This window comes from Cnephaeus nilssonii (assembly GCF_951640355.1).
Source record: "Cnephaeus nilssonii genome assembly, chromosome: 11".
Lineage (NCBI taxonomy): Eukaryota > Metazoa > Chordata > Mammalia > Chiroptera > Vespertilionidae > Cnephaeus > Cnephaeus nilssonii.
In genome coordinates, this window is record NC_137082.1 from 41,988,579 (window position 1) to 42,015,686 (window position 27,108).

Consider the following 27,108-nt stretch of genomic DNA (forward strand, 5'->3'; position numbering starts at 1 on the left):
AGACAGACAAATTTAAAGAGTAAAATGTATATCACAGTATATCACATGGTAATTAGAACCTGTAAATATTTGTTTGTTGCATCATAAAGTTGAAACCTGTGCTCATGTGACTACACAGGAAATTGGCATCATCTTGCCTTTCAGCCTTTACGCACGTTTTAGAACAAGCCAGCTCTCAGAGGGCCTCGGAGCTGCTGAAGCACCCTGTGCCGGAGGCACATGAGGTTTTGTGTCTCTTTGATTTTTTTTTTTTTAACTATTTAAGCCCAAGTGGCATCTGAAGAGCGAAACGGGGGAGAAACGCCAGGCTGTTTGCTTCTGCACAGGTGGTCCAGCAGCACTGAACACACACACGGGACAACAGCCAGAACCAGGTGTGACAAGCTCCTCCCCTCTGTAGCCAATTGAACACATGCCCTCCCCCCCACAAAACTGTATATATATTTAGAAAGTAGAACACTTTATAATTAGAATTGTTACTTCTTTGGACATTCTTTTGATGAAGAATCTATTGCCACGCTTAGCTACTATGAGGCTTATCAGAAGCAGGGCCGGGGCGGTGCTGGTACAATAAGGCCACATGAAATGTTAGCATAAGCCAGCCATCCCCGCATCCAGAACTGGATCTCGCCAGAGCTCGATGCCCACTGGCAAGAAATCAGCATGCCGCTGCCATTCTCATTAGTGATAAAGCTGCTGTTGACAACATAGGCTCTTTTTAATGAGCCATTCATTTATTGTTATCACCTGCCCATCACAGAGCTCCGCTGTTGAGCCCTTTAGGAAACGGAGACACGTATGTACTATATATGACCACCCTGCAGGCATCAGGTACAAAATCCCCAGCTGGACGCCCCCCCGCCGCCCCCACCTCCGCAGGCCATCCTCGCCGGGAGCCTGGGTGGGGCAGGCATTGTGTTTATAGACTCCAGACACTGCAGACTTACCAGGCCAGTGGGAAAAGCAATAGAAAGTGGACGTGAGCTCAAACAATGGCGATGAGTGTGGACATTCCTGAAACCCCAGCAGACCACCTCTGGGGTAAGAGAGCTCACCACACACTCATCGTTAATTGGTTGCAAGGGAAATAGCAATTCGTCTCAGAACAGAAGGTCAAGGTTCAGGTGGCCGGACAGATGGCCACACAAACCTACAAAGGCCATCCTGGGGAGCCATGGCTGGGCCACATCCCACTGCCGGTGGCCTTCTGTTCTGGTCCTCCGAATGTTTTTAAACAGATAAAATCAGATTACGACAAACAATAAGGGCATTTAGGAAAAAATCTAAGCATCTGTGAAAGGAGGGAGGGACAGCTCCATCCAAGAGAGGCGCCCATGAGCTGACTGCAAATCACAAGATCAGCGTCGAACTCCTCCCCTTCAACTGTCTCTCAGGACAAATGCACACCGGTTAGAGGGGGAGAGTTACAGGATGGCTTTGACTCTTCTTCATTCTGTACCCTTCTATAATTTTCTAAGTTGTAATCACTTGTGTCATTATTTTTATAGCTGCAAATTATTACTAAGGAAAATACCATGGTCTGTTGAGAGGGCTCTGGTCAAATATCCTATATAATAAAAGCCTAATATGCTAAGTGCCCAGTCATCTGGTCTGCCATTCAACCAATCAAAGCGTAATATGCTAATGATATGCTAAGGCCACTCAACCGCTCCCTATGACGTGCAATGACCTCCAGGGGGCAGACAATCGACTGGTCGACTAGTCGCTATGACATGCACTGACCACCAGGGGGCAGATGCTCCAACCAGTAGGTTAGCTTGTTGCTGGGATCTGGCCGATCAGGACTGAGCGAGACAGGCCATACACACCTTGGAGCCTTCCCGTGGTCCCTTCCTGGCTGGCCAACCTCCCATATCCCTCTCTGGCCCTGATCGTGCAGCAGTGGTGTCCCTTGGCCTGGCCTGTGCCCTCTCGCAATCTGGGACCCCCTCGGGGGATGTCAGAGAGCTGGTTTTGGCCCGATGGCGGAACAACTGGTCGCTATGACACACACTGACCACCAGGGGGCAGATGCTCAACACAGGAGCTGTCCCCTGGTGGTCAATGCACTCCCACAGCGGGAGTGCTGCTCAGGCAGAAGCCGGGCTCATGGCTGGCGAGCGCACTGGCGGTGGTGGGAGCCTCTACTGCCTCCGTGGGGAGCGGGTATAAGCCAGCAGTCAGACATCCCCTGAGGGCTCCCGGACTTGAGAGGGCACAGGCCAGGCTGAGGGACCCCCCCTCCCTGAGTGTACAAATTTTGTGCACCGGGCCTCTAGTATATGAATAAAATGCATATTATATATGTGCTCTCTCTCTCTCTCTCTCTCTCTCTCTCTCTCTCTCTATATATATATATATATATATATATATATATATATATAATATTCTCTCAGAAAGAAGACAATGCTCTGCGTTTGGTGGGATCAGGAATGTGTGGTGTATTATGAGCTTCTAAAACCAGGTGAAACCATTAATACTGACCGCTACCGACAACAAATAATCAATTTGAACCACGCTTTGATCGTAAAACCACCAGAATGGGCCAGAAGACACGGCAAAGTAATTTTGCTTCATGATGATGCACCATCACACACTTCAAAACCAGTTAAAGACACGTTAAAAGATCTTGCCTGGGAAGTATTAACCCACCCGCACTTTCTGAGCAGCACTTCAAAACGTACGAAGAAGTGGAAAATTGGGTCTCTGAATGGTCTGCCTCAAAACAAGAAAAGTTCTATTGGGATGCTATCCACAAATTACCTGAAAGATGGGGATAATGTGTCGCTAGCAATGGACATTACTTTGATTAAAGCACTTTTGATGTTTCTCTTGAAATTATCCTGTCTCCTTTGATTACAAAATCCGCTATTGTTAACCGGTACACCTAGTCTGTGTATCTATAGGGTGGGGCAACAGTAGGTTTGCAGTTGTGAATACACGAAACACAGTTTATTCTTATGTTATTATTTATTAATTATTGTATTATTTTCCATTTGAACAACTACATATATATACTAATTCTAATCAAAATGTGCCCTGCACCTTTTCGCTAGTGCGGAACTTTCTAGAATCCCACTGCTACATACATCTGTAAGACCGTTGGTATGGGGAAAGCAGGCTGCAGGCTGCCACGTAGGAAAAATGAGCATTTTGTAATTCATAGCTGGGGGGAAATCACTTCAAAAGAAAGGCTGGAGGTGGCAGATTTCCTGAGCACGTGAGATGTGACTAGCTAAAGTGTTCCCTCCTTCGAATCCCTTTTCAAAACAACAACAAAACAAAGAATCCCATGTATGTTCCCACTGTATCAAGCCCCGTGCCTGCGGAGAGAAGTGTTTCAGAGCAGAAGCCAGGAATCCTCCGCGAAGCCACGCCCCCGGAGAGAGGCTGGCTCTCTCACCGGGCGGGTGTCAAGGTCAGAGTCAGGAAATAGCGGGGTGCTTCCTCCAGCAGCCCCGCCTCGGAAGCTAGGTCTGGCCCCGCCCGCCGCTTCTCAGGCCCCGCCTCCCCGTGGTCTCTAAGTGTGGTCCATGGCCAGCACGGGGCATGCTGGGAACACAGCATCTCAGGCCTCCCCCAGCCCTACCCGGCCAGAACCTGCACTGTCCCAAGGTCACGGTGATCCGAAGGCACTTCCAACCTGAGAAGCATCGATCTCGCTGCTCAGAGGAGGCCTCGCCATTCTTCCCAAAACGGATACGATCAGGGAGTCATTGAAACCATCTTAAAAAACAGCCGGCTATCTGCAAAGGCTATATACTCTGGGATTCCAACTATAGGACAGTCTGGCTTCAGGGGGAGGGGTGAATCGGAGGAGCCTTAGGGAATGATTTTTAAGGCAGTGAAACCATTCTGTATGATATTGTGATAGTCGGTACATGTCATGGTATGTGTGTCAAAACTCAGAGAGCGTGCAGCACAGCGAACCCTAATGTAAACTATGGACTGGGATTCATCAAAAAACATAGACGCCAATGCTCTGTGCTCCAGTAAACGTCTTAGCAGATCACTAAGTTACTAATCCTGGGGGAATGTGGAATTGGGCGCTAATTCTATAGATCGAGTTTCTGCGCTCATATATGCATCTCACACTTTTTGTTTAAATATGAATTTAATGAAACAGAACAATATAACTGGATGTGTGAATAATGCTGGGAAATGGCCTCCTGTTTCAAAAAGCCACCTCCAGCCAGAACAGCGACACGAGTGTGACAACTTGGCCTGATAAAGGCGTTCACGCTTTCTGTTTAAATAGCAGCTGGGAGTGTCTAGAAATCTCGAGGTCAGGAATGGGAGTGGCGAGGATTTGGGCTGTGGACAGACCCTGCTCAGCACCAAGTCCCGGACAATACAACCACGGGCAAATACACAAGTCGACATGAACTCGAGGTTGGTAAAAATGCTACAGGTATATACAAAGGTGGCCCGTCCTTAATAGATTCCGTTTCCGTAAGTCTGGTCACAAACCCGGCTCCAAATGCATGTCAGAGATGACAGCAGGTGCCGGCTTTAGAAGCAGCTGGGAGCCGGGGTGGTCACGGCCCCTCTGCAGGCGCTGTGCTCCCTCCCGGGTGCTCCCAGGTGTCCACCCAGGCGCCCAGGCGCGGCTTTAGTTCCCACGCGATGCTAGGTCTTCTTGTCTGCTGGGGTCCCGGACGCCGTCTTCTTCGCCGTTGTGGAGTTCGACGGACTTTTGCCCTTCGTGGCGCTGGGCTTCTTCTGTTTCTGGTTGTTGTTCTGAAGCGATTTCAGCCCCAGCATTTTACAATACTTGTTACACTGGTGCAGCGCTTTGAACTGGTCGATGAAGGTCATGGGGCAATTGCCTTTAAATCCTTTGTACCTGTGAGTTTGGGTGGGAGGAAACATAACTTTTGAAAACTGACACTTCACCAGTTTTAAAAGAAGCTTTAAAGGGGAAACTCATGGTGCATGGAAATATATCTATTCCTAGTTTGGGCAAGAACGGCCGCATGGTTGACACAACTATTGCTAGAGAAGTCCAGTCCTGTGGAATTAAGTAGAGGCAAAGGGCCGTGGGTCAGTGCCTGTGGTAAATGCGAGTTGTCTTCTTAAGCTCAAGTGCGTTTCCGTGGGGCCCTCCTGACCCTCTCCACGCCAGCTTGGCTCTCCAGCCCCTCCCCCGCATGCACAGACTGCTCTCTCCCCGGCACTACTTCATGCCCCAAATACCTGTCCAGGGAAGGCTTTTCGATGAAGGCCCAGGGAACAAAGGCATGGATACCAGCCCCAGCCTCAGAGCTACCACCCTTTGGCCCAGGGGTCTCCAGCCCACATTTCTCAACTTCTTTCTCTTGGTCTCATTTTGGACTCTCAACCTGGCATCGCAGGCAATATTGGACTGCCCTCCCCTCCCTATCTCAGGTGTGTGTTTGTCAGCATCCACAGGATTAAAAGTCTTTCTCCTTTCTCAGTGTGGTCCTCATCTCAGCCTGGCTTCTGTTTTGACCTCTGCCCTCTCAAACTCACCGCCATTGTCATTGCCTAGGAAGAAAACAGGGCAGCGTCCTTTGTGTTTCTAGATCAAGTAACCCAGAGTTTCCTTACACCAAGCTCTGGTGTAACACTGAGTGGGATGTACACGTTCCTGCCTGTGGCCCACCTGTCACCCTCAGGATTGGAGGAGACCACAGGTGTGAAGTATTGTGACCACTCTCCAGCATGATCCCCACTGAGGACACTCGCCGTTTTGTTCTTGTTGGAGGGACAGAATGGGTTGAATAGTGTTCCCTCCAAAAGGCATGTCCCTCCAAGAACCTCAGAATGTGGCTTTATTTGGAAATTAGAGGCCCAGTGCACAAAAATTGTGCACTGGTAGGGTCCCTAGCAGCTGCTGGCCGGGGCCTCTCTCCCTTTCCCTGGTGGCCCCATGCCCTAGTCGAACTCCTGGAAGAACTCCAAGTCAAGGGGACAATTTGCATACTATGCTTTTATTATATAGGATAGTGTCATTGCAGGTGTAATTAAGATGAGGTCATGCTGGAGTAGAGTGGGTCCTTAATCCCACACTGCTGATGGCTATGTAAGAAGAGGAGGAGAGATAGACACACGGGCAGAAGGCCTCGTGACGAAGGAGGCAGCGATTGGAGCGATGCGTCCACAAGCCAAGGACACCCGGGAGTGGCAGCAACGTCCAGGAGCCGGGAGAAGGCGTGGAGCACAGTCTCCCTCCCAACCTCCCTGCTCACACCTGGCCGACGCCTCGATTCTGGACTTCTGACCTCCAGAACTGTCAGGTGATACCTTTCTGTTGTTTTAAGCCCCCAGCTTGTGGGCATTTGCTAGGGCAGCCCCAAGAATCTAATGCAATGGAACAAACAACCTTGCACTTGAGAACTTTTTCTCACATTTCCATTTTTTTTAGAAACGCTAGCTCTGTGGGATTTTACTAACTGGATCTCTTTGTCCTTAACCTCAACTCAGCATAATTTTCTAGCCCCTCACCTGATGTTAATCTACATGTCCTCCCTCCAGAAGTGGAACAATAAATCTATTCCTCTGAGCATCACCCAGTGGCATCTTTTCTTAAATAGCTGTTCTGTTGGATGGGGGAAGGCTCTTGCTAAAGGCGGGTTTGCGTTGGGCAGGCCTGGGGCAGGGTCTGAGCTTCTGCGTGTCTAACGAGGTCTGATGCCACTTGGAGCAGAAGAAGCAGACCACAGTGTGAATGACCTCAGACCATCCCCGTCTGATCTGGAGACATCTTTATACTGCAATTGGGGCAGAGGTATGTCTTTTCTTTTTAAAATGTGTGCTATGCAACATCGTAAAATCACACTGTGACGTTCACTTTGGGGGGAGCTAGGAAGCGATTTCCACAGCCCCCTTCCCCCTGCCCTCACTCGACACAGATTTCTTTAATCCAGGCACACCTCGCCTTACTGCGCTTCACAGGTGTTGCTTTTTTTTTTGCAAATTAAGGCAAGACCTTCCACCAGCAGAAAGGTGGTGACCGGCTGGATGGCGGTGGTCTGGCCCCGGGCCCACAGCACCTCCGAGGTAAGCCTGGACTCCCCACGGGCTGAAACTGTGCGAGGCCGATTTCTTGCTCAAAAACCACCCCTCTTTCTTTCCTCTCGTCTTGACAACGGATGAGCCTCTCAAACTCAGACAAAAATCGCCAGTTGACAGCGTGGCTGGCTTCTCTCTTGGCTTAGCACGTGCAATTCAGTTTCTAAACACACCTGGAGGGGGCAGGGTGGGGGGAACAGAGCAAAGCTGCGAGAACTTCCAGCTCTGGTTGTGCTCAAGAAATCACAGTTCTTGTCTGGCTTCATAAAGGGCTCGTTTAAAGAAAACCAGGTGATGCCGGGAAAACCCACAGAGAATTCCCACATTTGCATAAACCCTTTGAGACACAAGCCAGAAGCTATCGATCACCCACGTTTTCATTTGATATCCTTTCTAAAGAAATTTTTAATTTATAGGGAAAGGCTACAAGGACATGGAATTGAAATAAACCCCTCGTCCGGTGTGTGTGTGTGTGTGCATGTGCATGCGTGTGCACGCATGTGAGGTGCGTGTAAGATAAAGCCTGGGCTTGACTGAACGTGGAAGTTTATTTTAATCTTTCCTCCTTTGCATGGCTTGCAGGACTAGAGCTGGCCACACTGATGCCAGTAGAGCCTGCTTTCTCGTTTTCTCGAGGCCATTGTCCTCAGCACGCGTCTGCCTTGATATTTGGTCTTTATGACCTCCTGTTGGCCCCTCCGTGGGGACAAGCCACTTGTGATCCGTCAGGGTTCTCCGAATTTGGTTTCCACGCATCCTTCCACCTCATCACCTCGTAGTCCTGTCTTCCAGAGGTAGACAGGCGCGATGCTGGCTGGGGCCACACTGCAGGGCGTCCTTTGTGGCTCTTCAGACCAGTCCTGTTTTCGTCCAGTGCTTGCTGACTGGGAAGAAGGGTACATCTCTTTGTTTCACTTCCATCAGCAACACGAAATGGCCGTTTGGAGGAGCCCAACGAGGGCAAAAGTGTTGGCTCTGCTGCCCTCTGGTGGTTGAATCGCAGTCTCGCCATCTCCCCCAGAAAGAGCTGCTGGCTGGGGAGGGGCGTGTGCTGGCAGGAGGTCGCTCCCTGCAGGAGTCGGTTTGCGCTGGTTTGGGTTTGGTTCCGTTAAAATTCCAAATCCCCAGGGACAGAATTAGGCACGTTCCCTTCTCCCCTTCAGCGAGCTTTAAATGGCTGAGCAATTTCAGACCAGAAATCTGTTCAACAGTGAGTATCTTGTTGGGTCTGCCTAGAAAATGGATTCTTAGATGTCGAAACAATCCTATTTGTCAAACTTTGCAACTTGACGCGTTGTACTCAACATTGCCGAAAGACTATGGGTACCGAGGTACCGGCGATGCGTTTGCAGACATATTCATACTGCTGGCTCCCAGGAGAACTATGACGTACTTCTGTTTAAGGATCAGGCTACCAGGTAAAGGGGCATTGAAATGAATAAATCATAACAGTTCCCTATTTTATTTTATGAGATGATAAATAACTGTTTACCTTCAATATAGTACCACGCCCTCTAACGTCACTAAACTAGAGAACAGGACGGGCGGCATTGATGGGGGTGTCAGCAGCCATGGTCCAGATTGAGACACAGGGGATGTTTTCTTTAAATGACCCAATGGCTCTATTTCCTGCAAAAGGTCCTGACCGCTGCTGGCCGAAAGAGGGCAGGCCATACATTTAGGAGGATATATTTATTTTTAAGTAACTCAGAGTATTTATTATTATTATTATTATTATTATTATTATTACTATTATTATCATTAAAGTAAGCCAGATTTGCCTCCTGATTGCTTCTCCCGCCCATGCCTTGTGATCTTCCGAATGCAGTTAAGAGACCGAATGTCCTGCTGCCTCCTCGGAGCACCGCTTCTCAGGACTGCACCCATCTCCCAGGCAATCTCCCTTCCGGCGTGGGTGCGCAGAGCACGGGAGGGTGTTCGCTAAGAATTAAGAGAATGTGCTTCATCGATGCCAGGTCACCCGTCTTCTCTCCTGCTCTCTTCCCCCATCTCGAGTGCTTCCCCCCAGACCTCTCTCTCTCTGCCTGTCTATAAGCTGCCTTTGCAGCTGAACCTTTCCCAAGCCTCCTCTCGTTGTTTGAGCTCCAGTTGGCAGCTTTGGCTTCCCCTGGAGAGTTTCTCCAGTTGAATCTCGCCTCTGAACGTAGAGGATCTGCCCTTTTCCTCGGGCACCTGACCTCCTGCAGGGCCTGCCTGCGCCAGGCTGCCCCCTTCTCCTGCACCCGCTGCTCCTCACTTGGGAGGTAAGAAGGTTGGACGTGGTTGTTGGTTTTCATCCCAGAGCAGAGGGCTTCCCAGGGGCTTCCAAGATCTCCCAGCCACCCCTGGCACTACCATTGGAAGTTCCCCTTTTATCCGTTTCTTAAACTGGGCTTCTAAGATATGTTTATTTTGGGGGAAACTGTGACTTAAAAGGAAAAGTTAAAGGAAACAATAAAGCTCTCAGACTCTTCAGAACGCCCTTCCCTCCAGCTCCTGCTCCTGCTCCTGCCCACTCCTTGGGAGGGAAGGTGGTAACACTTTACAGACAACATTTTGCACTGGGCTCCAGCCATCACTTCTCCTAATGGGTCTTGGGCAGCTGTCCCAGGCCAGACAAGTCACATTATAGCTGAGAACAAAAACCAAGGGATTGGATTTCTTTTTAAATTAGGAGAAAAAGGTGACCAGGGTTCCCGGAAGCTGTTGAGACGCTTTTAAAAGATGTCTTAATCATGCTCTTAAGTTCCTCTTAGTTTTTGAAACTTCTTGGGCAAGTTTCTGCTTTGTTTTGGTAGAGGGTTGTTCTAAATAATAGTATGAAGTCTAACTGCTCTGGTGTCAGACTGAGGCATGGCGGGAAGGGAAACCGATGTTGATCAAGTACGCACTGAGCGTCAGGGACGAGATGTGGATTACTGGGGGGATCCTCGAGACAGCCCCCTGGGTCCCAGCTCTGTAGATCGGTGGCTACAAGAACTTCAAGTCACAAGCCCACATACAGGTGAGACAAGGACCCAGCATTCAGACCCGGTCGGGTTGATGCCTGGATTTGCAATGTTGTGCAGAGAACATGGCATCCGTAAAGAAAAGCTTTACTCTGGAAATCCTTCTAGCGAAACCTCTTCACAAGTAAGTGCACTACATCACTTCCTTTCTAAATGGGGAACCTCCCCAGGACCAAGGACTAACTAGATGGGGTGCTGGGACAGCAGGCAGGCAATGGCCTGTCCCAGGCAAACCAGGGTGTCCAGCCACCCTTGCATCACGTGGGCCAGACAAGTTCCTATGACGCCAACAAGCAAGATCTCCCAATCAGAAGTCAGTGGCAGGACCAACATTTTAACCCACGTCTCTCTCTAGAACCTCCCTTCCCCTGCTCTATCAGACCCCCTCTTGCCATGCTGTCTTCCTGAGCCCAGGGCCATGTCCAAATGCCTGGGCTCATGACATTTAGGACACCGGTCTGCACTGGGAACGCAGATAGTTCCAACACAGAATTGTATCCTGAGCAGTTTTTCAGAAGAAAAATATCTAAACCACATCGTAGTTCTAAAACCAAATCAGCCTGGCCGGCTTGGCTCAGTGGTTGAGCGTCGACCTATGAACCAGGAGGTCACAGTTCGATTCCCCGTCAGGGCACATGCCCAGGTGGTGGGCTCAATCCCCAGTGTGGGGCTTGCAGGAGACAGTCGATCAATGATTCTCTCTCATCATTGCTGGTTTGTTTCTTTGTTTAATTTAAATTCTTTATTGTTTAAAGTATTATATAAGTCTCCTCCCCCCCGTCCCCCCATTGATCTCTCCCTGGCCGCTCCCACCCCCCAGCACATGCCCTCAACCCCCTACTGTCTGTGTCCATTGGTTATGCTCATATGCAAGCATACAAGTCCTTTGGTTGATCTCTTTACCCACTGTCCCCTCCCAACCCCCACCTTCCCTCTTAGGTTGGATGGTCTGTTTGATGCTTTTGTGTCTCTGGCTCCATTTTTGTTCATCAGTTTATGTTCTTCATTAGATTCCACAAATAAGTGAGATCATGTGATATTTATCTTTATCTGACTGGCTTATTTCGCTTAACATGATGCTCTCCAGGTCCATCCATGCTGTTGCAAATGGTAAGAGTTCCTTCTTTTTACAGCAGCGTAGTATTCCATTATGTAGATGTACCACAGTTTTCTAATCCACTCATCTGCTGATGGGCACTTAGGCTGTTTCCAAATCTTAGCTATTACAAATTGTGCTGCTATGAACATAGGGGTGCATATATCCTTTCTGATTGGTGTTTCTGATTTCTTGGGATATATTCCTAGAAGTGGAATCACTGGGTCAAATGGGAGTTCCATTTTTAATTTTTTGAGGAAACACCATACTGTCTTCCACAGTGGCTGCACCAGTCTGCATTCCCACCAGCAGTGCATGAGGGTTCCTTTTTCTCCACATCCTCGCCAGCACTTGTCGTTTGTTGGTTTGTTGGTGATAGCCATTCTGACAGGTGTGAGATGGTACCTCATTGTTGTTTTGATTTGCATCCCTTGGATGATTAGTGACTTTGAGCTTGTTTTCATATGTCTCTTGGCCTTCTGTATGTCCTCTTTCAAAAAGTGTCTATTTAGGTCCTTTGCCCATTTTTTGATTGGGTTGTTTATCTTCCTTTTGTTAAGTTGTATGAGTTCCCTATAAATTTTGGAGATTAAACCCTTATCGGTGATAACATTGGCAAATATGTTCTCCCATGCAGTGGGCTTTCTTGTTATTTTTTTGATCATTTCTTTTGCTGTGCAGAAGCTTTTTATTTTGATGTAGTCCCATTTGTTTATTTTCTCCTTAGTCCCCATTGCCCTAGGAGCTGTATCAGTAAAGATATTGCTACGATATATGTCTGATATTTTGCTGCCTATGGATTCTTCTAAGATTTTTATGGTTTCCCATCTTACATTTAAGTCCTTTATCCATTTTGAGTTTATTTTTGTGTATGGTGTAAGTTGGGGGTCTAGTTTCTTTCTTTCTTTTTTTTTTTTTGTCTGTATCTGTCCAATTTTCCCAACACCATTTATTGAAGAGACTGTCTTAACTCCATTGTATGCTCTTGCCTCCTTTGTCAAATATTAATTGAGCATAATGTCTTGGATCGATTTCTGGGTTCTCTGTTCTGTTTCATTGGTCTATATGTCTGTTCTTGTGCCAGTACCAGGCAGTTTTGAGAACAGTGGCTTTGTAATATAGCTTGATATCTGGTATTGTGATCCCTCCAACTTTGTTCTTCTTTCTCAGGATTGCTGTGGCTATTCAGGGTCTTTTTTTATTCCATATGAATTTTTGGAGAGTTTGTTCTAGGTCTTTGAAATATACCATTCATATTTTAATGAGGATTGCACTGAATCTATAGATTGCTTTGGGTAGTATGGACATTTTAATGATGTTGATTCTACCAATCAACAAACACAGTATATTCTTCCATTTGTTTATATCTTCCACTATCTCTTTTTTCAACGTCCTGTAGTTTTCTGAGTACAAGTCTTTTACCTCCTTAGTTAAGTTTATTCCTAGGTATCTTAAATTTTTTGTTGCAATGGTAAATGGGATTGTTTTTTTTTGTTTCTCTTTCTGTGAGTGCATTATCTTACCTAATAATAGACAAACATGTAAATTGACCGTACCTCTGCTGCACCACCAGCCAATCAGGAATGATATGCAAATTAACCAAACAAATATGGTGGTTAATTTGCATACACAGGCACCCAGTGATGGGGGCAGGATGCTTGCATCATCGCCACAGCAACGATGCAGGCATTCTGCCCCAACCCCGGTCTCTCAAGGCCTCTCAAGGCAGCGTGGGAAGGTGGGGTTGAAGTGGAAAGAGCCGGCTCTGGGAGTGGAAAGAGGCAGGTCCGGGGCCTGAGCAGAAAGGGGCTGGGCCAGAGTGGAAAGGCGGTGCTGGCAGCCAGGGAAAGGAAAGCCCATTCTAGTACAAATCTTCGTGCATTGGGCTTCTAGTTGGTGTATTAAAAAGCCATACATTTCTGGGTGTTAATTTTGTATCCTGCTATATTGCTGAATTCATTTATTAAGTCTAGTAGTTTTTTGATGGAGGCTTTAGGGTTTTCTGTGCACAATATCATGTCATCTGCGAATAATGACAGTTTTATTTCTTCTTTTCCAATTTGAATGCCTTTTATTTCTTCTTCTTGTCTGATTGCTATGGCTAGCACTTCTAGTACTATGTCGAACAGCAGTGGTAGAAGTGGGCATCCCTGTCTTGTTCCTGTTCTTAGGGGAAATGGATTTAGTTTTTGCCCATTGAGTATGATGTTGGCTGTAGGTTTGTCATATAAGGCTTTTATTATGTTGAGGTATGTTGCTGTTTTTATCTCTCTCCCTTTCCCTTCCTCTCTGAAATCAATAAAAATATATTTAAAAATTAAAATAAAAAAACACACACAAATCAGTCCCTCTGGGTGGTCAGTGAGAACCTGTGGCTTACACTTATTGATCTGGAGGTTAAAAGAAAGAGTAGTCCCCCCAAATCCCTCTACTTTTCTCCGTCCTTCATTAAGGTTGGAAATTAGTTTATCTGTTAAAGCATTGCTGATGCCCACGAGCTGAAATGCCAGGGAGCTCAAGCGGATAAGTCGTTACCAGCTCGGGAGAGAAAGCTCTATTCGCCATAGGGTTTTATTGTCTGTATTTCTGATGCTTGGACATCTGGAGCCTCACTGGCCCTGGAGAGACTGCCCCTCCCTGGGGCTGGCCAATTCCTAGAGAGAGTAAATGATTGGCCTTCTAGAATGCCTTCCATATGCAAACTAACCAATCCAGAGCCCACCTCCTCCTCTATTGGAGTTTCACAGGCAGGGCCACGGTCTCCCCAGGGTAGGTGCCAGACAACTAGGGGCAGCCCCTACACCCCAGAGCTCACTGAGAATGTTCAAACTAGACAAGTGTAAGCCCGCTCCTCCATTCCTTCCCACAGAAACCACAATAAGAGGTCTTGCCCACATTTTTCCCCTGACTCCTGCCCCTTGACTGAGGCTGTTGCTTTGCCTCTGTGTCCCCCCCTCTTCTCCCCCCCCCCGCCCCCGCAATGCCTGCCCCCTTCTCTGGGGACCTATGAGTAATGGAGCTGTGAGTAATGACTGCCTTTTCAATGGCAATTGTCTCCTGACCGTACCTGAACAGTAATACCACTTACACTTTAAAACAGAAGCCATCCCTTCTAAAAGTCGTTTGCCCTCTACTTCCTCCTCCTTACAAATGGTCTTAGTGCCTGGGGACGGCAGCTCCAACCCAGAACTCTCTTTTCACCAAGAACCATAGAGAGCCTGCCTTCTCGGCCATGGTCAAGGCAGCGAGCAGGCACAGTTCGCCAGAGATACCCCAGAGCACGGTGGCAGTGCCCTCTGGGCATATTCCATGCAAGCAAAGAAAAACAAAACCATCGACAGCAAGCCAGGCAACCAGTCACAGCCCTTCCAGAGCCGTTTGCTCCTGTCACCGTCACCAGGGAAGTCTGGGGGCTGCCTGAAGGGCACTTGGGGGGAAATACATAAAAATACGCAAAACGAATACTGCACTTGGTAGAATGCAGTATGTGTATATTTCTACTTATGCTTCTAATAGTGAAGATATTAAATGTAGAAAATGGGACATCATAGTTCAAAGAAATCCCAGGCCTGCTGGTATTGCCCCCAGGGCATTCCTTTGCAGAGTTCTCGTTTGTTTCAAAGTTAGGACACAGCTGTGTTTCCCTGGGAGGACAAAGTCCATTAATGTTTTATGTAGGTGAAGGAATGAATTGAATTCGTCCCAAGGACATTTGTCATCACTGTCAGGACAAGAAATCTGCTTTGCCCACCTCGATGGAACAGTCTGCGCAGGAGGTGTTTGGCAGCCCAGAGCTGACGGATAAGATGCACTCGATTTTTTATTCTACTCACCCTTTAGCCAGTGTTGCTATGCCAACGTCGGTTAACTTCATTCCCACACCTACAGGAAGGGCGAGCAAAGACAGAATTGGTATTACACGGCTGCTCCGAAAGGACAGGGAGGTAGTGACAGCCCTTTCCTGCATAACACACGGCCCCGGTCCCATCCGCGGGGCCTCTCACACATGCATCCAGCTGTATGGGACCGTGCCCGGAAGGCAGGCCTCTGACGCAGCAGTTTCGGGGAGTCTGGCTCTCTAGGCTGGTGGCTAGGGGCACCTGTTCCAGCTCAGCAGACCTCTGCTTCAGTCTCACCTCTGCAGCCTAGCGACAAGCCTGTGATGGCAGCGCGACCGCTCCAGTCTGGCCTGAGCCTGGTCCTGTGTGAGCCAGGTTGGGATGGCTGTCTCCTCCACCGCCAGCAGGTGACCTGCTCACGGAGGAGCCTGGCATCACCGATGCCGGTCTGGGCTGTGGACAAAGGAGCCTGCATCCTGCCAAAGCCAACCCTGGGGTTCGAGCTGATGGCAACTTGTCAGCCCTGCCTTTCTGCGGTGAGCTGACTTCGACACCCACTCGGGGTGAGTCGGGGAGTGTTTTAAAAGCCCCTTTCACAGTTGGCAATGAATCCATCTTGTTCTTTGAAAGCTGCTAACAACTAGAACATATGTAGAAATACCTCACATAGCTTTTATTACAGGGTCTGGGCTTAAAAAAAAAAAGACACCAAACTGCAAAAGCCCTTTTTAGACGCCTTGTTTCATGGAAGGCTATAGTGAAAAATCACAGCTCTGAGTTCACAGCAGTCCAATTTTAAAAGCCATGTGGCCCTGGCCAGGTAGCTCAGTTGATTGCAGCATTGTCCTGATATGCCAAGGTTGCAGGTTCGATCCCCGGTCAGGGCACATACAAGAAACAACCAATGAGAGCATAAAGAAGTGGGACAACAAATTAACATTTCTCTCTCTCTCTCCCCCTTCTCTTTCTAAAATTCAATAAATAAATAAAAATTTAAAGTCATTTGGCAGAAGGTCCTTGAACTTGAGAATTGCCTTTTCTTGCTTCTCACAGTTATTGTCACTTACAGTTTAGAAAAATATTATATGATTTTGGAAATCTCTCTCTCTCTCTTGTTTTAATATTTTGCCAGCAATTCAATCAAGGTTATGAAAGGCTCTGCAGGATAATTTAAATTCTAGTGTGCAGCTATTAAACTCTGTGGGGGATAATAGACATCTTCAGTTTGTCTCTGATGGCAGGAAAGGGGTAAGCAGCAATATGAGTTTGTCCTCCAGAAGCTGAGTTCTTGGGCCTTTGGGGTGGCAGCTTCTGAGGGGCCCTAGGGGGCCTCCCAGGGTGCAGATCCTGGGGTCAGATCCCAGGCCCCACGTTCACGCCTCAAACCTGCAGGACCCGCCACAATCCCATCAGCAAGCAAATGCAAACTGGGAGGGGTTAGCTTTTAAGAGTCTCAGAAGGTAATGGTTGAGTTTGGGTTTGTTTGTTTTGTGCTAATTCCAGTGTCTCGGTACATTTATAAAATATGGACATTGTTTAGAGAATGGATGTGCTATCTTGTGCCGTAAAGATGATAGCAATAAAATAAAATAAAAAACTGATCCTAGCAGCAGCAGAGGGTAAATAAACGCCGTCTGAAACACCACATTAAACCGCACACCTCATTTACCGAGAGAGGCAGTCTCCACTGGGGCTGTTTACTGGCGCCTGGAAACGAAACAAGCTGTGCATGAAGCTCCAGGGTGCTGCTTTTCAGTAGAAGAACTGTATCTACTGCAAAATGAACTCTGAAGGAGAAGAGAAGGGGGGCATCAATGATGGCACAGCAGCGTCTAATTAGGATAGATGGCTGTCTGCGGAGACCCCATCTGTGCGTGTGTGGCCGGGGAGTCTGACAGGCAGCGGGCATGGCTGCCTTCAATCTGCAGATCAGCCCCATCTGCAAGACGGCAACGTTGTACTTCCCAGCTGGCCTTCGAGGAGTCCCTCTCGGGAGCCTTTGACACTTAGAAATCTCTTGACAATTTGCAAATTTGTGAGTTAGTGCAAAGCACTTGGGGTTTGGAGTCAGAAATTATGAGTTCAAGCCTTGGACCCCTCTGGTTATTAGCTGAGTGACAGCCGGCAATTAAATCACTGCCTCTGGGCCTCTGTTTTCTCATCTGTAAAATGGGGATCGCAATATCTTCTTTGCAGAGTTATTTCAAAGATTAAACAAAAAAAAAAAATAGGAGAGAATGAGTGCATACAAAAACTAGTGACATCCAAGGAATGTCAGCGGATCTATTCTATTAATCAGGTTGTGCCAATGTCTATCTCCTGGTTTCGATAATGCACCACAGTCACGTACGATGTTAGCATTAGGCAAAGCTGGATGAAGGGTACATGGGGATCTCTCTGGACATTTTTGCAATTTCTTGAGTCTATGGTTATTCAAAAAAATATATATTTTTTTTAAAAAGGAGGAAACACTTGCTTCACTAAATGTTTTGCTCTCATTTAATCTTCACGGCAGCCCCATGTGAAAAGTACTGAGGCACAGGGAGGGGAGCAATTTGCCCAAGGCTAACAGCCAGCAAGTGGAGGAGCAGGGGCAGGACCCAGGGCAGCCTTGCTTTCCACCACCACGCTGGTGCTAGACCTCAGCATCCTTGTATAGAACCATGTCTGACACTGAGTAGGCATGCAATTAGAGTTCGGATTTTTCTGAGCACGATTATTTGGAAAGCAAGAAAGGAATAGGAAACCCCTGTGGCAGGGCTGTCGGTGCCCCACGCACTGCCCTCACGCTAACCACTTCCATGCACTGGCCCCACCTCCGGCGCCACCACCAGCATTGCTTTGCCTGAGAACTTTCTCCGATCACAGGACCCTGCTTTGCTCAGCTTGGCTTGCCCATGTGTGGGTGCAGCCTTCCGCTGTTACCTACAGGGGGTCACTCCCTGGGTGTGATGATTCTGACACGTGTGTTCTGCACAGGCTCCCAGAGTTCCCCCGGGAGGCGTGAGCTTCAGGCGATCACCGTGGTAACTGCTTGCCTTCCCTTTCCCTGTCACACTTCACTTTCCTACCAGTGTATACCGGGATCCCCTCCCAAATAATTGTAGTAAAGGTTCAATCCTCATCCAATTCCTATGGGGTAAATTCTAAGCCCTTGGAATGTCCTGCCTGGTACATTGGGCCATATGGTATCAGCTTGACCTCTGGAGAGGCTAGAGACGAGGGTCAATTTCATGGGCAGTCAGTCATGCCTACTCGATGGACCCCCAATAAAACCTCTGAGCTCCAAGGCCCATGTGAGCATGCCTGGTTGGCAGCTCTCATGCGTGTTGCCACACACCATGGCTGGAGAGTGAGCACCGGCACAGGGCTGCTGCCTGCTCGCCCTGGGCTCTGCCCTGTGCATCTCTTCCCTTTGCTGGTCCGAGTCTGTGTCCTTTGGCTGTCATCAACCCTAACCATGAGTGTAATGGCTTTTCTGAGTTCTGTGGGTCCTTCCAGCAAATTAATGAACCTGACGGTGGTCTCGGGGACCCCCAAACTGCAACTTGTCTCAGGGCTGCTTCTGTGGGAAGATGAATTATGACATCCCCACAAATGCATTCCTAAAAATGTGTGTAGAAATGGAAAACATGCTGTAACTTCATCAGGGGAGCTTGAAATCTAAAAGTAACTATGAAAGACCCTTTCACCCAGTAAGAATGAATGATTACATCTTAATTTAACTTTTGGCACATCTGGATTTTCACATATACTTCTGAACCTGTGCCTGTTGAGGTTAGAACAATAAAGTCAATCTTTGGTTGCCTGTTGTAATGGGAAGGCATTATTGGCATGAATTATTAAAATGTACTGTCTGACTCCATTTGGCTGGTCATTTCAGGCTCCTTTGTCGCACCTTGTGACTGATGAGACATTGGTAACACCTTCTGCTGCTGAAGGGGCTTTAGGCACCGAGCTCACCTCTCCTTCTCCTTCCATCCCCAGCCCCAGGAGCATCCAGGCCCACAGCATCCCCGGGCCCAGATCATGCTGCTTCCTCACCCTGCATGTCCGTGACCAGGAGGCAGCCACTTGTTTTCTGGTACACCCAGTGCTGGAAGGTGCAACACTTCTGACCCGCCTCCGATTCTCTTCTCAAGAAGTTGATTTCCTTCCCATCCCTGATGGAATACTTCACAAATTCTCCAATCAGCTCCTCCTCCACTGTTGCATATGGGATGTTGTTCTCAGGCCGATGGATGAGAAAAATAGGAATGATCCTGGAAAGGGTGAGAACATGGGCACACAGAATAAATGCCTGGGTTCCACTAGATTTAGACTAATCCGCCCCCCCCAATGATTATTTAATGAGTAAAAGGGTGAGTTTCTGTTTCTTATTTGTCCTTAGAGTTGGTCAGAAACTCCTCCTGGGATGGAGTTTAATTGCTCAGGTAGAAATGAATGTCTCATTATAGTCATATCTCAATGGCCCCATTGATCATATGACTAGAATCCATCTATCCATCCATTGTATATCCAGTCTTCCATCCTTCCTTTTTCCTTCCTTCCTTCCTTCCTTCCTTCCTTCCTTCCTTCCTTCCTTCCTTCCTTCCTTCCAATCCACAAATCAACAAATACTCATTCAGTGGCTTCTAGGTATCAGACACTCCCAAACTCTATTCCAGAAAACAGCGGCAAAGAAAACAGGCTCTGCTCTCATGGATCTTACATTTAAATGGAGCACACAGACATTAAGTAAGTAAATGCATGCTGCTATGTGCTAGGAGAAAAAACAAAGTGGTGGAGGTGAGCTAGGAGATCCAGGGGTGGGGGCGGGGCTGCTATTTTATTTAGGGAGGTCAGAGAAGGCCTTGCTAATAAAGGACACGTGAGTAGAGACCTGCAGGAAGTGGGGGTGGAGGGGCATGAGGACATCCATGGGAAGAACCTTCCAGGTAGAAGGAACAACAAATGGAAAAGGCGCTGGGGCGGGAGCATTGCTGAGGTGTTCAAAGAATAGTGAGGAGCCAGTGTGGCTGCAGTGCAGTGAACAGGGAGGGAGGCTGTGGCAGATGAGTGAGGACAGGGAGGGGATGGAAGCCACCTTGGAGGGTCTGGTTGGCCATTTGAAAAACTCTGCTCTTTGTACCATTAGAGGGTTTGGGGCAAAGGAGTGACATGATCAAGCTTCTATGTTATAGGGATCGCTCTGCCACTCCGTGTGAAACGGACTGTGTGAGGACAAGGGCAGAAGCAGGGAGACCAGAGAGGAGGTTGTACAGGAGTGATGGCAGCTGGGAGTGGAGAGAGACCAGATCTTGAATGCATCTTCCAGCACTAGTCCATCCACTGTCACTCCATCCTGGATGATTATTTCATACCGGCTCCTCTCGCCTCTAACCACCCACACCTTTCCCCCCAGTCTCACTCTCAGCTGATGGCCTTACTCCCTGTTCCATTGTGAAACCTCAATCATTAAGAACAGAACATCTAAAGTTGCCACCCCACATATTCCCATTTCCCAAGGTCTGCGCCCATATCCTCTGCTGCCCCGCCCCTCTTATGCATGAGCCTCTTGCTCCTGCATGAAGCATCTCTCCCACTGGTGCCTAGATCCCAACCTCTCTCAAATGCTCAAGGATATTGCTCGACGGCATCACTCTCAATGGCATAGCAACATGCTGCAGACTCTCCCCGGAGCATATAGGCCCCACCGTCTACTTCAACTACTGACTCAGAGCTTACATCAAAACTCAACTGTCTCCAATCCCTCCCCTTCCAATGTCTCTTCAACCCACTCAAAGAGGCTTTCCCACTGAAGAAGTTTCAGTCACGGGCATCAGGAGCACCATGTTGCTGAGTCTAATGGTCTCTTACTTGCCCTCATCTTACTTGCTCTCAGTCGCACTTGACTCACTTCTTTTTGAAACACCTTCCCATGCCTTCCAGAAACTCACTTCCTCCTGGTTTCCTCCTGCTTCCCCAGCTACTTGTTGTCTGTCTCCTTTGCTGGTTCCTCATTTCTTCCTAACCTTGAAATTACAGTACGCCCCAACATAACTCTCCTTTCTTACCCATTACTTACGGCAGAAGAAACTATGTGGACAGTGGGGTTGACAAGCCATTGCCTATGGGCCAAATCCAGTCCACAAGCTAAGAATGAGTTTTACAGATGAACATTCCCCATCAATTTGGTCGTAGGAAACACTAACTCTGAATTTTACTTAAAAAAAGAATTCCATTCTTCTCAGCAGTAAACCTATATATCAAAAATTATATTTAATTGTTATTATATTTTAAAATTCATCAACAAGGATTTTGTTACATAAGTATCTACATAAAGCCTATCTGGCCCTTTACAGGAAAAGTTTGCCAATCCCTGGTCTCAAGTTTTATCTTCTGTTTGTTAGTTACTATCTTCTTACTCTTGCTTTACTCTCTTTGCCCCAAAGCCAAAAACATGTTTTTGTTTCCCCATCCTAAACAACCATCACCACTTTCCTTTGTAGGGACTTTGCCATATACTATCACCATTCACATGTTCACAAATTCTCCTGTGGTAAGGAAGGAAAGGAGGCTTGGATAGTGAAACGTCCTAATCCATCTTCAGAGCAGTGGGTACCAAAATTTGCTTGGGTGAATAAGCAGTCAGTGAGTGAATAAAAGCAATCAGTTTAATTTATCTCTGTAGGATTCCAGGAAGTGGGTATTATCTATGTATATAAAAGCCCAGCGACCAGAACAGCAGAACAACCAGAATGACCGGTGGCTATGACACACACTGTGGCAGCCAATCAGCCTGATATGGGCCCCAATTGGCCCCCAATACCCCAATTGGGGATGGGGCCAGCTGGCCAACTGCTCACAGCCCCCTCCAACCCCCCACCAGCCCAGCCTGATGGGCCCCACCTGTGCACAAATTTGAGCACCGGGCCTCTAGTGTTCCTATAATTCTGATCACCCAATTCACTCTTTCTGGACACAGCACCATATTTTATTTTCTTCATGGGACTAGTCATTTTGTAATATTCTTATGGTCTCTTATATTTGTTCATTGTTTAGACAATGTAATATTCTTGAGAGTACATATCCTTTCTTTTCTACTTAATATGATAGATACATGTATTGAATTCATTCCTCTCTCCATCCACCCATCCACACATACATTTATTCAAAGGATATTTATCAAGTATCTTTCTGGAAGCCTCTGGTGACCCAATGAAGAACAGGATCGCAGCCATGGGTGCCCTTACAGCTTACAGATAGTGACCAATTAAAATGCTTGTCCTCCTGGTCTTTCTCATCCTCTTGTCCCTTCAGGTTTCCCCAAGTCAGAGGTGGAAATTCAAGAGAGGAAACACTTACTCTGGCACTTCTCCAAAGCCTTCCAGAGGCTGTGCTTCAGCAGCGTAGATCTTGGCATAGTGCCTGGCAGTATTTTGGACATAGCATTCCTGTATCACCCAAACACATGGAAAACCCAAGCGATTAGAGGAAATTCAGAGAGTTGCTTGGTAAAGCTAATCAGATTTCCTAATGTAGTCAAGCCAGTGGATTCCCAAACCCACCCCCTGGTTGGGGGCAGAATGATTGCAACCTAGAGCTGGCAGAGGAGCTCTGAGACCTGAAGGAATGATCCAGGTGAAGGTCAAGTGATCTCTGGGGCCAGGTGTCCCTGAGTTATAAAATTTATAAACTGATGGCTGAAGTTCATCCTTGAACTAAGATGACTGGCCCCTCGGAAGGATGTCAGATAAACCTTGGGGCTTGCTGGTTGGTTTCCCATGAGCTCCCCCATCTGAGGTTCTTCTTCAAAGGTATAATTGGAGTTGTAAAAAGTGAACACCTTGACAAGATTGTTGGCATAGGAAAAGCATATTGGGTTCTGCTTTCCACTCTGTAAGGCATTTCTGAGTGGGAGCCTGGGTGCTGGGGCATTTTCCATGACTGGGTGAGATGATCGTTAGGTTAGAAGGAATGCTCAGTGAAAGAAAAGAAAAAAGAAGGGTGGGTTTGGAGGAGAATTAAATACTATTGGCAAAATCCTATCCCCACAAAAGAGGGGCTGCCCTTCATGAGCACCAAGTCATGAATGGTTAATACTTGACAGCACCCAAAACATTGATCTAAGTCTAATCTAATCATTTGAAGGTAACACTTTTTAAAGGGCACCTAGTTTGTAGAAGTGCTAGACCCAGCACTACCAAAAGCTTGGCCAGTGCTGGTGTCAAGAGTGAAATACATGGACCAAAGTGGGGGGCGGGGTCAAGGAGAGAAACTAACAGAAGCTTTGTGACTCACGAGCACAGAGAGGAGGGGACTTAGCTAGAGACTCGGGTCGCTCTTCCTTCAGAGCTTATGGGCTGACATTAAACCAACTTAGGGTGGCAGGAAACAGGACAACCGATTCTGCCCTATCCTTCTAAATATATCCCACCTCCATCTAAAACAAAACACTCAGGAACTACTCCTGATTTTAGCTGTCTTTGGGAACCTGATGGCCAGTATAGCATAGGACCCCCATTTCCATATCATCTTGTGTCCAAATAGATTCAAGTCCTCAGGGATCTCCTGGGGCTTCCCAGGAAATGACCTCAGCCCAGGTCAGAACTGGGAGGTGCCTCCAAACATAGGCTGAGTCCCATCTGGCACAAGGCCAAGAAATACTCCTGGGAACTGGGACATGATTCCCAGCAGTCAGCCTTAATCCAGCGGTCCCCTTACACTGCACCCCAAGGGAGCAAAACACCCTCTTGGAGACTCCCATCAATTCTGAGTCTGATTATTAGGGGTCCCTCTCACACCTAAGTGACACCATTAGGGCAGGTGGACCCACCTGGGCAGCGAGGTTGTAGTTCCTCTGGACGAGCTCATCGTTGTTTCTGGTCCCATAGGCAACGGCATTGTGCACCTTGAGCACGCAGGCGTGGCCGGGCTGGAAGACGGGCATGAGGCCCTGCATCACTTTGCTGCGGAAGGCTTTGCGGTGGACACCTTCTCCGAAGTGCAGCTCCTCTGTGGCGATCTGACCTCGCAGGCGGTCCCCGAAGTAGCTGTCCTGGAGGAAGTCTTCTCTGAAGATAAGTTGGCTGAATTCAATCTCTTCACATCCTAAAACGTAGCTCAAATTTAGTCATCCACTACATCCTCCTCAATGCCCATCTCCCCCTCTCAGCTTTGAGCTATGCCTTGGTTGGGAGGTAAGTGTGGTTCCCCTTCTAGGTTCTATTGGTCACACTTGTCATTGTCCCTATGTGGCGTACAAGATGGTGCTCCATCCAATTGAGCTACACGGGCCAGGGCATCCCAGCTTAGTTTTATTAGTTTATTAATTAGAGTAATAAACTCATTAGTAAACTTTCAAAATGTTATTTGTTCTTTCTCTAGAGAATTAAATTAGTGAAATGTTTAGTGAGAGAGATCCCTCCAAATAAAAAAATGTGACAGTCATTTGAAGTGCCTTCATCAGAAAGTGCCAGGGGCGGGAGAGGACAAGTGTGGCTCACAGCCCAGTGAGTCACTGAAACTGGAACTGCCAGTCTCAGGAGAAGCTGGTGAAGGTGATGTCATCGGGGTCTAGACCAAAACCTGTGGTTGGAATCAAAGGGCTACAACAGGTGCGCTATTTCCACCAGGTGGCCAGCAGCTCATCCCCTCTGGGGTCCATTCCTGGCTGGTACAGACCTTGAGAAACGAGTTTCTGCAAACCTAAAATATTGAGATCATAGCAAGTATCTGGCGTGTAACAGCCAACCAATGTTAAGAAGCTGATGAAACAGCTTTCTTCTAAAGGTCATGCTGTTTTCCGAAAGGTCGGAAGGAAGGGCATTCTCTTGTGAATTTTGACTCTTGGAGAGATAGGAGCCAAAGCAGGGGAAGAATTTAAAATTATACCACAAGTTCAGTACATAGTAAAGACAGGTAGTTAGCATTTGAGTGGGTTTTCGAAGAGTTTGTATCTAAGTTTGCTGTTTTGGATAAATATCACAATATTTGCTAAAGCATTTCATAGTTGAGATCCCAGCTCCTTGCCTTTCACGTACTGAATGTTATTGTATCTTAATTGCTTTTACTATCTTGTTTTCACAAAGGTTTCAGGTATTTGCTTTACAAATCAGCACATGAGGCAAATCTTTAAGATGCAAAATCAATTTAATGATCAGAGTTTCATTCCTATTTCTCCTAAGCGTGACCAAGGGTCCTACGCTGTGCCAACAGCCGTGGTAACATGGGGTGAGGGGGACTGAGGGGTGTGCTCGACCCGCTCCCTCCAGCCCCTGAGAGCTGACAGTGGGCTCCACGTTCTCGTGATGTCACACTGTCAGTTTAAAATTGGCCATGCTGAGAGTATTTACACCACAGAAACTGGAAAACTATGTTTTAGGTCCCCCATGTTGTTAACAATTTACCAGCACACTACTGGGTGGGGGTAGGCACGTGTGTGGGAATGGATAATTTTCCCTAAAAGGAATTAGGGAAAATTACGACAAGCATGGACTCCACCAAACTGTACTCAGTGGGTAGCCCAGGGGCAGAGTGAGTGTTCAGGAGAGCTGCTGGGCAGTGGCTACACCAGGTGTGCGCAAGTGCCAATGGAAAGCCCGACCCCCATCTTTCATTTTCATTATGATGCAGTGACTGGAGTTTTCTCCTAGACACCTGGCTCTCTTTGGGAATCTGCTCAGCTAGTCAAAGTGAAAAGTAAATTAAAGAAACAAAACGTGTCACATAGTGCCAGAGGCTGAACAACCCCATGCAGATGGCTGAACGCTAGTCTGATGCTTAAAGGGAAAAGTCTAACCCCAAACTCCCCCTCCACGTGTTCCCAGCAACCACCCCCTACAATCTGATCTCTTGTCATAAATGATACACTTCTGGATATTCGTAACCCAGAGAACTTATAATTGGCCTTACAGCCAGGTTGAAATGGCTCATGGATTTTCATTCATTTCTCAGTCATTCCTGAGTTCTCTCTGGTTTGGTTAGAAGGGTCCATAGGAATAGTGCCTCTACCATTGACGCCAGGAGCTACTTCCTGCTTTATGGTGGGCCCACTGCCCTGATATCCCACTCAGATCAGCTTACCTTTAATGTCCTGGTGACTGGAAAGTTCTTTGAGAACTGGAAGAAGACACAGAACAGAATGCCTTCAGTACAAATGAACACTCTTAACTGGTAGACGCTAGAGGTTCTCATTTATTTGAACCTGAAAAGCTGAGGTTTACCTTCAGTGGTGAGGTTAAATTCAGCTGTCACTTTTCCATAACTGTTCTTGATGCAGCAGTAATAGAGGCCCTGGTCCTTCTGACTGGCTTGGACGATGGTCAAGGACACAGTGGAGTTGTCTCCTGCACTGAAGTGGGGCACATTAACATTGGCACCTGTCATCACTTTGAGGTTGTATTTTCTGATACACTTACGGCAAAGGAACTAATGTTCCTCAGGCCTAATGTTTTCAGCCTACAAGCTGGCTAAAAAGGACAAGACCGTGATGCGCCATTTAAATCATTTATTCACCTGTAGGGGATGATCAGTACAACTTTGGCTTAACACTCTCACTCCCATATGCAATATTAATGCACAGAAACATTTGGGAGGGTGGACTGTTATTAATAAAGCAAAGAACAAGAATTCTGAATTCTGGGAGCTCATCCGAACTTCAGATCAGAATTCACCTCAGTTCCGTTACTAATCCATATGACTTGTGCTTGAAGGAAACCTGAAAACTTTAAACCCAAATATAAACCCGATACAACAAGGGAGAAGAAAAACTCGTGAAGATGGTGAGGAGGAAGATAATAGCTAATGTGTATTGAGCACTTGGTATGTACCAGGTATTGTGCTAATCACTTTAAGGTCTATTTCATGTAATCTTCAGAACAGTCTAATGTTGGCTGGTGGATGGGTAGTTGGATGGCTGGATGGCTGGATGGATGGAAGGATGGAAGGCATTCACTAGGGGAGTACAGTATTTGAAAGAGCTCTCAGCCATGAGCCACTTATAAACAGCAAAGACCCCTCAAGCGCAGCTACTTTTCTGCAACTGCATGGATTGTCTTTTCCATTTGCTTCACCTTCTTCACTTTGTTTGACCTTTGTCAGGTTAATGGGAATTTGTGAAACAGAAAACAGCAGAATTCACAGACAT

General features: G+C 47.4%; 1 protein-coding gene across 1 annotated transcript in view; it reads right to left on the minus strand.

Moving 5' to 3' along the window:
* Nucleotides 1–4,204: 4,204 nt before the first annotated feature.
* Nucleotides 4,205–27,108, minus strand: part of ALPK2 (alpha kinase 2) — an 84,911-nt gene continuing 62,007 nt past the window's right edge. Inside the window, exons 6-12 of the mRNA XM_079784197.1 lie at nt 26,186–26,313; nt 26,046–26,081; nt 23,797–24,071; nt 22,326–22,414; nt 19,023–19,240; nt 14,973–15,021; nt 4,205–4,846 (exon numbers count right to left, since the gene is read on the minus strand). Of these exons, the coding sequence (XP_079640323.1) occupies nt 4,630–4,846; nt 14,973–15,021; nt 19,023–19,240; nt 22,326–22,414; nt 23,797–24,071; nt 26,046–26,081; nt 26,186–26,313 (1,012 nt within the window). The 3' untranslated portion in view covers nt 4,205–4,629. The remainder of the gene's footprint in view (nt 4,847–14,972; nt 15,022–19,022; nt 19,241–22,325; nt 22,415–23,796; nt 24,072–26,045; nt 26,082–26,185; nt 26,314–27,108) is intronic.